Source organism: Nannobrachium achirus, assembly GCF_963921795.1.
Source record: "Nannobrachium achirus genome assembly, chromosome: 20".
Classification (NCBI taxonomy): Eukaryota; Metazoa; Chordata; class Actinopteri; order Myctophiformes; family Myctophidae; genus Nannobrachium; species Nannobrachium achirus.
This window is the reverse complement of record NC_137827.1, coordinates 36,816,131-36,828,289: the sequence shown is the minus strand read 5'-3', so window position 1 is coordinate 36,828,289 and position 12,159 is coordinate 36,816,131. Positions and strand designations below refer to the sequence as shown.

Sequence of the window (12,159 nt, the reverse complement as noted above, 5' to 3'; positions counted from 1 at the left end):
GGGGTGCCGCGACGGCAGTCCAGGGGTGCCGCGAGAGAATTTGATAATATTTGACATTTATTTGGACATTTAAAAATATATTTAGTATGATTTTAAAGTTGAAGTACAAAGTTATTTTCAGTCAGTTCTAACCAAAATGACTATTATCTCGCTTTCCTCGCAACATAATCGCTAAAATATGCTATAAATATAAGGTGCTGGAAGTGAAAATTAGGAATATAATAATGTAGGGGTGCCTCGGATGAAAACAAATATTTATAGGGGTGCCCCAAGCCAAAAAAGTTTGGGAACCCCTGATATATAGTACAAACCTGAGACAGACAGTATCACTTACCCTACCTTTAAATTCATCGGAGACAAGAAAATTACAAAATATACATATAAAATAACCATATGGCATCATCAATCAGGCATTAGTGAAGAGGAATGTTTAAAAAGAAATTGAGCATTGAGGTTTACTCTACCTTGTTCTCTGTGCTCTTTGTCTCCAAAATGAGACTCTCCAACTCCTTGGCCTTTAAATAGAATAAATTAAAGTCAGACAGAACATTCTTCATCAGGTATCTCTACCATAGTAGACAGAGTGTTCTTACTATGTCAAAAAGGACCGTTACCTACAATCTACAATGTGATTCTACTATGTCAAAAGGACTGACACTCACATTGGCAGGACCCTTGTCTGCAATAGAGACACAGCTGAGGACGATGGCGTCGCAGTCGTTCTTGGTGGCTGTCCCCGACTCCCCCACACACTTTAGCAGCTGACGGACAGCCCCGAACTGCCTCTGACGGACCAGCCTTTGACCCGCACGCACGTACACTGTCTGGGTCTCCAGCTGGAAGTCCTGGGTGGAGGGGAAGGAAGGGAGGGAGGGAATGAGGGATTGAGAGCCAAACACAAAAAACAGTCATATTTTATTAAAGTGTAGGGAAAATCAAATGTTCCCGTGTTGTGCAACTGTATGTTTGTAAAGTGCGTCACTACAGTAAGCTGAACATGAACTGAACTACCCTCTGTGACAGAACAGAGCGCATCTCTCTCATACCTGTATGACTCTGTATGCTATTCCGAACCCCTCTTCAATGTTCTTCCCTCCAAGCATCACCTGAAAAAAGTACACATTTTGTCTCCATAACATACAAATGACAACGTTTTTCTTTCACACAGAATACTCAAGATGAAAATAGTAGATCCGCAAGCTCACACGCCAGGATGCAACACGTTGTGAGCTTGTAGATTGGCTATATTAGGCATGCAACACCGTTATATTTCAAAGTAAACATCAAGCTAGTATGTGCTTTTCTATTGCCCATAATGCAACACAAAAATCTGCCCACCTTGCAGGCCACCTCAATCTTGTTGTTGCTGTTACCAAACAGTGTGGGGGGTGCGGTGGAAGCTGTGCTGTTGCTGGAAGGGGTAGTCGTATGTACAGTCTTGGAGGATGCTGAAGATTCACAGCGATGAAGGAACCGTGTCACCTCCAGCTGAAGCTCAATTGTGTTCATGTGCCTGGAGGCAACAGCAGGGGTTCATAGAAGCTATGGTATACGTACACAACTTAAAACACCAGAAAGATAGATGAATGTAGCAAACTGATCCAATCTGACCTGTACAAATCTAAATCACACCCATATGTACAGTATACACACACACTGCAGACGTGATGAATAAAATAATCAATGATGATGATTAGTATTTCACATCAAAACTATTCATATAGTCAATGCCTCATTCATACAGGTTGATGCCTTTATTTGTGGTAAAAAAAAATCATACTTGTTCTGAAAAAAGAAATTGGCACTTCATTATCACATAATACTAATAGTAGCGTTCTCTGTGGATACATGTACTCATTACTTTTGGTTGAGTTAATTGCACAGTAAATGCACCCCTGGTGCGTTTACCTGGACACGTCATTGGAGGACATGGTCTTCCTGAAGGAGTTGACTGCAGATTTCCTCCGTCCTTGCTGCTCCTGCAGATATGTCCTCAGGTGTTCCTTGGCTCTGACCAACCACCTCTGATCAACGTCAAGATAATACAGTCAACGGTTAATAATGTCAAGGTTAGGGTCAAAGTGATCTTTACAAATGTCCTAATTCATAAGTTTCAGCACATCACCTGATTTGTCACAATCCAAGTAAACATACTAAACTAGGTCCCATAGGGAAACCCTTATAGCGGGTGGTTTAACGTTTGCTCACTAAAGCCCTTTATTCTTGGTCATACAACAAATAGCCAAAATAGCAGACCCAAATACACACATCACGATTTGAGCGTTTTTTAAAAAGTTTGAAACCTTTTGCCATGCCCAATATAAGGACACCAGGTTTAAAGTGTAAATAAATAAATAAATTAAGAGAATAAAAAAGAAAATGGGGCAAACGAAATACAGTACCTGCTGTTCTCCCAACTGCAAGTACGACTGAGCCCCATGGGTGAAGAAACGGATACATGTCATGGCGGCCCGCACGTGATCCTGTAGTAAAAATAATCATTATGATTTATGTGGTATTTTATTTTACAAATGAAAAGATCCTTAATCCCCTGTGTGTGTGTGTGTGTGTGTGTGTGTGTGTGTGTGTGTGTGTGTGTGTGTGTGTGTGTGTGTGGACGGACATAATAATAGAAATGGATGGCATTTTTATAACGCTTTTCTAAGCAAGTTGCAAACTCAAAGCGCTTTACAATGGTCCATTAATTCATACATTGGGAAGTGAAGCGGCGAACAGTCGACGCCAGCGTCCTCACTTCCTCACATTCACACACCAAAGGTGGCAAATGGCAAGCTAACACCGTTGGAGGAAATGTAGGGTTCAGTGTCTTAACCAAGGACACTTTGACATGTGGACAGGAGGAGCCGGAATTCGATCTAGCTTTTCCATTACAGTAGGAGTTATCCCCTCCCACCTCTTTTCTAACAAAGATATATAAAACAAACAGGCTTTGCTTTTATATTTGATTTGCAGCCGCGACTTGCAAACTAAAATCTGTCTCAAGTTATTGTGTTGAAAGACATAGCTCAGCCGTGAGCCAGATTCTCCGACCAATCAGTAGCATCAGCGTGTATACGTCACTGCTTTGGCCCCGCTTAGCCGAGCTCAGACCAACAGTACTCTAGAGTGGATATTTTTAGTACCCCATTTTGTACCACTTTCACACCACTCTACCCAGTCCCTTGCAGAGGAAAACCTGGCACAAGTGTGTGGGGTGGGTTGCAGTGGGGTGGGGCCAATGGGCCATGCCAATGGAAAGGGCTATAGATAAAAACAAAGAGTATAGACTACGTATACATATGAATGATTCAGACCATCATGAACTGCTGGAGCTGGTAGAGGGTGTGGTAATATCCCCGGCGCTGCAGGAACTGGCAGGAGGCGATCAGGTAGCGGCTGCAGGCCTCCAGGCCGGGGTCCAGGGTCTCCAACATGCCCTGCAACATGCCCAGACGACTGCACTCCAAACTAGGCTGCAGCACGCCCTCCAAGAACACCTCATCCAGGCAGTCCTGGGATTGAAACATCCATTGATGGTGACTATTGGTCATCATGAGTATGAGTATGAGTGTTAAATGCATTTCTCTGTGCAATATGACTGCAACTCAACATCCCCATTATTTAAATCTTTAGCATCAATTACGATTAATGAACGAAATGCACCATTGTACAACAGAGTATAATATAGGGTTAAGTGGTTAATCAGACTAAATAAAGAATCTATTAGATAATAAGAAAAAATAAATGCTGATTATTCGCTTAATCTAAATGAGACAGATTAAGTCAGTTATTTGCTCTATCGGTGTCGATACTCGATATACAATATTTACGGTTAATTGCCCAGCCCTACTCCTCACCTTGCTGAGCAGGTGTACCAGTGCCTCCCTCATGCAGTCCTGGCGCATGTAGAAGCTAACCAGGGCCAGGTGTGTTCCATAGGCATTCAGGTAGTACAGACACTCCTGGTGGAGGCTGCTGTTCAGGGCCTGTCCCTCCGGCCAGTCCACTGGGCCGGGCTCCGACAGGGCATCATTCAGCTCCCACAGAGAAGCCAGGATGTCCTCGCCGAAAGGCTGCAACACACACAAGCACGCGCACACACACACACACACACATTATATAGATAAATGTGCAGTTACAAGAGGGCGTAGCCATACACAGAGTTATATAAATATCATAATCACATAGAAAGCAACACGCTGATGCAGGCAACATGAGCATGGAAACAATAAGGGATGCATCCAAATGCCAAAAGCTAAATTAATGTACATACCCCACTAGGGATCGTCAACAGTTAACCTTACCGTTTAACCGTTAAGAATTTGATTACCGGTAAGCATTAACGGTCAATGGTAACCGATAAATAAATAAAAAGTCAATCTGCATCGCGTGTCACAACCAAAAGCCCCGGACATCAATGTCTGTCTAACCATGCAACTATTCGCCCTGCAGTCACACATTTCTGTGTGGTCACCAATGTCTGTGTAACCATGCATGCATCTGTCTGCAACATGCTGCTGCTGACAGAGGACAACTTGACAAGCTCAAACAGCGATAGGATTTTCCGAAACCCCCGTCAAAGAGAAAGGAAGAGCTTAAAACACAACTCTCTAGTGTTACGTGTTGATGACATAGGTTTATAGCCGATCTGCAAGCTCAAAACCTGTTGCGTCCGCGACGAGTGAGCTTGTTGTTGAGTGGAACGTTAAACCAGCAGTCTTTATACAGAGTAAATTAGGGACACACAGCAGTGTTGACGTGGCATAACAATCCTCCGCCTCGTTGTATTGTTGTTTTTAATGTATAAATAGGGCACTTTATAATGGGGGGGGGGGGACTGGTGTATTTTCCTTTTTTCAAATAAATAAAATAAAATAAAAATAGCGAATTTTTTAACACATTTCCTTAACGGTTATCGGTTACTTAACCGATAAGGCTCAACGGTTACCGGCTAAGAAAATGTCTCCATTTGGCGATCCCTATACCCCACAACATGCATGAATACACAGTGAACAGAAAAACAACGAAGACTAATAGCTTTCTCATAATTATATTACATTCATTTTGTCAACATTTTTGACACACTCTCCATTCAAATTAGCTTCCAAATATTGACAAATTCAACAATATCCTTTTGGATTTAACACTATTAGTGTACAATACATGCCAGCATGATTGAAGCCTTCAGAATTAAGCAAATTTGAAAGAGTAGTCTTAAGACAAAAGTATGTATGGTATTCCTACACACACATGTGCACAGTTATGGACTAGTGCACCTCATTTGGTCGAATGGAAATAGCAATCTTTATACATACTTTACCAATAGCAACTTGTGCTTCACAGTCAAGAACAATGATGTTGAGATTTGCCACAATGTTGTTTTTATTTTCTATGCACTGATTTTTAGCTATGGCCCAACTTTCACTCTCACTTCACCCGTCACGCTAGAGAAAGATCTGCCCTGTATATTCTGACCAAATAAAATATCAAACAAGGAACTCTATATGAACACTGGCTGCCAAGAAATGAAACACCGTCGTCTATGATGGCTTAGAGACACATACTACAAATGCCCCCAGAGCGTATCCCCAAAGGGGCCCTCAGATGGCATAGACACCACTGGGGAAAAGGAAACGAGGCCGACCTAAGATAACCTGGCGAGGCTGAGGAACTGTAGAGGCTGAGCTGCTGGAGATGGGTCTCTCGTGGGTAGAGACACAAGTTGTTGCCAAATACTGTAGTAGATGGAGAATTATTATCGATACCTTATGCCCCATAGGGGGTCGAACAGCATACGCATAACTTTATTACTGGAGGTGCTTCGGCTTTGTGAAGTCATGCACATAGCGGCATGAGCTGCTGTGATTGGTCTACTTTTAAGGGGACATACAAATTATGCAGAAGTACATCAAAAATGTTCTAGACAGCTTGGCCTATGGCTGCACCGTAAAAATGTAAAAAAGAATAAAAGCTTTGTTCTCATACCGCGGCTGGTGTCAGTCTAACTGTGGACTCCAAGTGCTGGATTATCTCCTGCAGAAGGCAGGGGCCCAGGTTGAGCTGGTTGCGGTCCACCGGGGCCTTCAGGCAGCGTACAAACTTCTCCCGGGCCGCTGAAAGGTTCCCCGCCTTGAGAGAGGCCATGCCCCATGCGTGCCACACACCGCCAGGGTCCAGTCCGCTCTTTGTGGATACCTGGTGTAAGAGAGGAACCACGTGATCAGTGGTTCTCAACCTGGGCGGTCCCCAAATTATTTTGGGGGGTCCCCAGATGATTAACTTAATGTGCAACATTGTTTTCGCACCCAACAGTAAACAAACCAACATACAGTTTAAGTGTACAGGCCAGGGGTATATGCACATTTCTAAAGTGACAATTTAAGGACTTTTTAATACATCTAAAATGACAAAATAAACATTGGCCAAATTGTAAGATTTTAGAGGCAGTTGCGAGGCGTTGTGAGCATGTAGATCGGCTATTTTCACAATAGAACCGTGTTATACTAAATGTAATGCCTCAACTCTTAGTGCTTGTCAGCGTGGGTGGGTGGGGGTGGGGGGGTCCCCAGTTTAAATATGATTATTTTGCGGCCTGAAAAGGTTGAGAACCACTGCACTAGATTACAATATGGTTTGGAAATATTAAATATATATGGAGTGGGAAACAACAAATCTCTAGGTGTCTCACAAAACACAGGCACTGCCGAGTGGCTCCTCCTCACCTCCACAGCCAGCTGGTAGTGTTCTGCCTCCAGCAGCTGGTTACGCAGACGAGTGACCGCAGTCGTCTCCAGAATGTCATCCAGAGACGGAATGTATTTGTAATTGGCTGTCACCAGAATCTTAAGGACGTCTACTTTGCTGATATAGCTGTTATGGAAAGAGGACATTGACAAGAGTGAGCTCAAGACAAGACAAGACAAGACAAGACAAGACAAGACAGAGAAGCAACAGAATGTGTGTTAAGAAAGAAAGAGACCAAGCATTAGAGAGAGCATTTAGACTGAATGACAAATATTGTCAAGTATTTGCAAATTATTGTATTCATTATGTTTCAAACCATCTTTATTACCAGGGATATTTGAAATTGAAAATATTATAGATTAAATGCATGTACAGTACTGTGTAAGTTATTTGAACGTCAATAGAGAAAACATTACTTCTACGTATGTGGACTTTTACGACACTTACAGTACCAGTAAGACTCCCTAATCGGGAGATAAGCGACCGTTGGTCGCTTATCTCCACAAATAGGCCAAAAGTTTGTTTTACCAATTATCAAGACATACGGGCAGTTGACAGTTTGCCATGGTTACTCATTGAAGTTGAATCTCCATATATGGAGACATAAGTTGCTCATACCATAGCAACCATGTTTTTTACAGGGCCTGGGATTGATGACATCAGAAATCTCCATATATGGGCATGAAAGGGATTTTGTTTCTGGAAATATGTCTGTGGGGTGCCACATTTGGAATAAAACACTTACATCACACATCTGGATATCCATACAGCCCATCTAGTTTGCCTGTGTCCATTTATGCCCATATATCTGATGACATTGGGACACTGATCTCCATATATGGGCATAAAACTTATGTTAATTAGTAAAGCCTGGGGATCTCCATATATGGGCATGAGGGGTACCCTAAAAGGGCATCATCTGGGAATAGCAAATATAGTTATCCTAGAAAGTGAAAATCTTACATCAAAGGCCATAACTACCTACCTACCACCATACTGCATTCCTCATTAAACTACCTACCAGTAAGATGCCTATAGGGAGAAAAGCAAAGGGCGAGGTTGCACCATTTCTTGGTCTTCTGGCCAGTGATGTATATCGGACCATTTAACCATATATGGAGACATCTGGTACCCAAAGATATTCACAGATATGGGCTTAATATTGATGACATAAGGGATCTCCATATATGGGCGTAAAAGGGATTTGGTTCCCCTGGCATCACAGGGATCTCCATATATGGGCATAAAATGGATTTGGTTACCCTGGCAACACGGGGATCTCCATATCTCCATATATGGGCATAAAAGGGATTTGGTTCCCCTGGCATCACAGGGATCTCCATATATGGGCATAAAAGGGATTTGGTTCCCCTGACATTACAGTGATGTCAGTGGCTGGTTCTACAGAGGGGATCTCCATTTATGGGCATAAAAGGGAATGTATGTATGATGACGTCAGATATCATAGACGTCATAGGACTTTCACATAACGAATAACTGAGTAAGCATGTAAACCCGTAAAATCTATATTTGGGCATGGCTGATTTATGACCTCATCATGATGACACAAGCAAACACAGCTGAATTGTATAAATGATCAGTGCAGAAACCAACAGAAGTATTTGACCAAGACTCTTCGATTTAAACATCAACAAAGGTGTGACGTTTGTTGATGGTCACAAAGGTGTGACGGACGGACGGACGGACGGACGGACGGACGGACGGCCGGCCGGTGGAGGTTTTCATAGTAAACTGCTCCCTGACGGTCGCAATAATATCAGAATTGTCCAGATATGGGCAATACCATCCATCACCCATCCAATTCACAAAGAACTCTATGTTACCCGTAAAAAAGCATGGGTTTAATATTGATGGCATAAAAGGGATTCTATTAGTGTGGTTGCCCTAACAGGGCATCATCTGGGAATCAGATGTAGAGGTCAGCTCCATATATGGAGATCTTGGTGATGATCCAGTCGTTTCCATGTATGGATATATCCAGGGTTTGATCTTTGATGAGGTGATGTCACAACAATGTGATGTCACAACAATGTGATGTCACAATGTCAACAATGTGATGTCACAACAGGTCAGCTATAGACATTGAGGCGTTACTCAAGTCTCACGGACAAGATACAGACAAGATGTGCCGGTTTTCATAGTAAACTAAAACAAAGTAATACCAAATACTGTCATTTAATTAGTTTCACCTGTCACAGAGGGCGAGATCCTGGCTGCGGCCGACCTTGACAAACATTAGCTTGGCGCTGAAGATCAGCTGCCTCATGATGTCAGTGAGGAGACAGGCGTCCACCTCTGGGTTGTTCAGTTTACGAGACAGGGAACGGCAGTGTTTGATAAGCTGGTGACCACAGGCCGTCTGGTCCTTGTGCAGGGTCAAGATGGTCACACAGAGGTGGGCACTGGGAGCCTTAGAGGTGGTATGGATAAAGGAACACATGCAATATGTGAATACGTTAAGTTAAATGGTACATGCCAGATCGTATGACCAGATATCCTACAGGGGCACACTTACTACGATAAAGGTCTACAGAAAGCGGACATATACTTTTTAGGGATATAGTGTTTTCACTGAGTTTATTCAACTGTAAAGTGAGTGAGCCAAGCCGTAACTCACAGCTCTGTACTAGATACTACCGGAGCTATGAGCCATGTATCATGAACTACGACTTGGCTCACCAAAACAGTATACATTAGCAGTACAGACTAGAGTACAGTATGTACTCATACTGAGTAAGAGTACAGTATGTACCCTTACTCTTATTCAGTATGTACTGGTAACTGGATCCCCTTTTTATCTACATCCAGACCTGTTCGTAGTAGAACTCGTTCCGCAGCAGATGGTTGTCTTCAGGGTTTGTGCTGAGTCGTATCCGTCTGTGGACCACCTCGGGCAGATACAACATTCCATCTGAAGCATCGTCTGTAGCCATGGGGCTCCCAGCCACTGTACAGAGAGATGGCAGAGAGCAGAGAATGAGCACTTTTCACAACAGAGTTATATCAGAGGGTTGCAGAAAAATAAAATAAAAATAAATACAAGGTCAGACGAGAATGAAACAGGACTTGGAAAGGACAGAGGACTTATTACTTAGAACCCACTGTTCCCTACTCAAAAGATGTAGCAGTTTAGCATAAAATGGATGGAGGGTGCTGTGGAATGCCGTTATACTTTAACCACATGAACCGTGTGTCCCTATTTGCTGTTACTGAATTTCCCCCTTGGGATAATAAAGGTATCTATCTATCTATCTGTATGCTGTTGTTTTTAACCATGTTCTGTGAAGCACTTTGTAACTTTGTTGGAAAAGTGCTATACAAATAAAATGTATTATCATTATCATAATAGGCAAACATTCAGCAAAAAGAGCTGGTCCACAAGGTCACAATGTGAGCGAAGACTTTTGGTGTAGAGGGAAAAAAGGAGGGGACCAAGTACAGACCCCTGAGGGACGACGGTTCATAAAGTACTATTTAAGGATTAAGTGGTTTAAGGGAGGAAATGTAATGAAATGATCTGCCTGTTAGTGATCAATTACATAAAATTGGAAAGTCTCTAACAGCAACCACCGTACAGCAGGATGTTCTGTGCACTTGCTGAATTGAAAGAAGAAACAGTCTTTAAATGATATCTACCTTCTGCTTCCTCCAGCACATCATCCACACTGCAATCAAAAACAAACAATCATTCAATTAATGTTCATCAAATGAACATGGATATAACATGCAGTTCACACATTCATAGCACGACAGCACCACTCCACACACACACAGGCACAGAGATCCACTCAGGTTCACAATTTGAGTAATTGCATTGTAGTTGTTCTCAAACGTTTATCTATTTATGTCCCCCAAGTTGTTCTGTAAAGGCCTCAGTTGGACAAACCCATTCTATTTTTCATGAAAGCACTTCATGAATAAACAAGTAGGCTAGAGAGTTGGACGTAGCTCCAGGGTCTTACTCGGGGTGGAAGTACATGTAACACTGGTCACACACTCTGGCTTCGTCCTCAGGGCATCCCTCGACGTGCATCTTCTTTTCGGAGCAGGCATGACACACCAGGCGGCCACATCTACGACAATGGTGCCTTCTGTTAAACTACAGGATGACAAGGGGTGAAAGGAAAGTCAAGACTACACAATGGAAACTTTCAAAGTATTAAATACTTTAGTAGATATAACAATGTATTTTTAAATTTCTTTCCCTCATGGCTGTTTTGTTGATTGGTGAGGGGCTGCAGCCTGTAAATGAAGTTTTGTTTTACCTATAATAATGATTAATTTCCAGGTTGTCATTCGTTTCAGTACAGCAACATTAACAACAGAAAGGCTACATTATTTTCTCAAGTTATTAAACACTATACGGTACTTCAGTACTTGGCCCACTCCCTTATCCCCTTTACACCAAATCTACAAGCTCACAACGCATCATGTTGAGAGCTAATAGATCTGCTATTTTCTCTGAATCTTTGCCTATTATGACCTGCCCAGAATAGGGACACTAGGATTGCACTGGTTCAAGATCTATGATCCTAGATTCAAGGACAGTAGTTAAACATAATGCCACTAGTACAATACTTCATATTGTACTATTATTAGTGTGGTTGCCCAACAGGGCAACACTATAGTACTAGTGCTACTTTCTTTCTTTCTAGATAAACGTTTAGACAATAAGGAAGCAGCATTCTCGGTGACGTCACCTTTATAGAGGATTGGTCAAGCTTCACATGACATTCTTGCTATCCAGACTATAAATAGGCAAACACACTCACAATTTCCCAGAATTGCATCTTTCTAGTTATTTATTATCTGCCGTTATAATGTACAAATAACACAAAAAGACTGTGTTTGGTTTCATCAGCCTCTCGTGGTTTTTGCTTTCTCACCATGGTGAACCGTTCACGCAGGCAGACCATGCAGACATGTTGCTGGGTGTCTGGAATCCAGTCCTTGCGGGCAGGAGGATTTTCTGGAGGCTGGTACTGACTAGACAGGCGCCCCCTTCTGCTAACAGAGCCCCTCTTCTCATTGCTGCTGGTGGATGTGCTGTGTGTAGGTGTGCTGCCTTCGAGTGGACATTTAAGAGATAACAGCAAAAAAGAATTGCATTCACATTGGTTTCAATTGAGAGGGCAACACACATCCTAGTAAACATTCTGGGAAAACTCCTGGTATATTGATAGTGTAAATGTGTGTGTTAAATGATGCAGTGCACATGCCATCTCACCTGTGGAGGATGTCGGCGACTCCACTCGGCTGGGTGAGGGGGGAACGCTGCCCTGAGCAGGACACTGTGAAAAGGGATCTTGCAGGCTGATGACAGAGTCTGGAGTGTCAAGACAATTATGAAATTAGATTCGCAACTTTTTTAATTTCAAGGACGCCCTGTTTAAT

At 42.6% G+C, this 12,159-nt stretch overlaps 1 protein-coding gene across 1 annotated transcript in view; it reads right to left on the bottom strand.

Moving 5' to 3' along the window:
* LOC308305268 (zinc finger FYVE domain-containing protein 26-like) overlaps positions 1 to 12,159 on the bottom strand; it is a 39,991-nt gene that overhangs the window by 3,200 nt on the left and 24,632 nt on the right. The window contains exons 17-32 of the mRNA XM_080750032.1: positions 11,993 to 12,091; positions 11,652 to 11,830; positions 10,728 to 10,864; positions 10,402 to 10,430; positions 9,576 to 9,712; positions 8,955 to 9,175; positions 6,723 to 6,870; positions 5,986 to 6,195; positions 3,858 to 4,073; positions 3,315 to 3,512; positions 2,403 to 2,483; positions 1,909 to 2,024; positions 1,339 to 1,513; positions 1,047 to 1,106; positions 663 to 845; positions 465 to 515 (exon numbers count right to left, since the gene is read on the bottom strand). Of these exons, the coding sequence (XP_080606158.1) occupies positions 465 to 515; positions 663 to 845; positions 1,047 to 1,106; positions 1,339 to 1,513; positions 1,909 to 2,024; positions 2,403 to 2,483; positions 3,315 to 3,512; positions 3,858 to 4,073; positions 5,986 to 6,195; positions 6,723 to 6,870; positions 8,955 to 9,175; positions 9,576 to 9,712; positions 10,402 to 10,430; positions 10,728 to 10,864; positions 11,652 to 11,830; positions 11,993 to 12,091 (2,240 nt within the window). The remainder of the gene's footprint in view (positions 1 to 464; positions 516 to 662; positions 846 to 1,046; positions 1,107 to 1,338; positions 1,514 to 1,908; positions 2,025 to 2,402; positions 2,484 to 3,314; positions 3,513 to 3,857; positions 4,074 to 5,985; positions 6,196 to 6,722; positions 6,871 to 8,954; positions 9,176 to 9,575; positions 9,713 to 10,401; positions 10,431 to 10,727; positions 10,865 to 11,651; positions 11,831 to 11,992; positions 12,092 to 12,159) is intronic.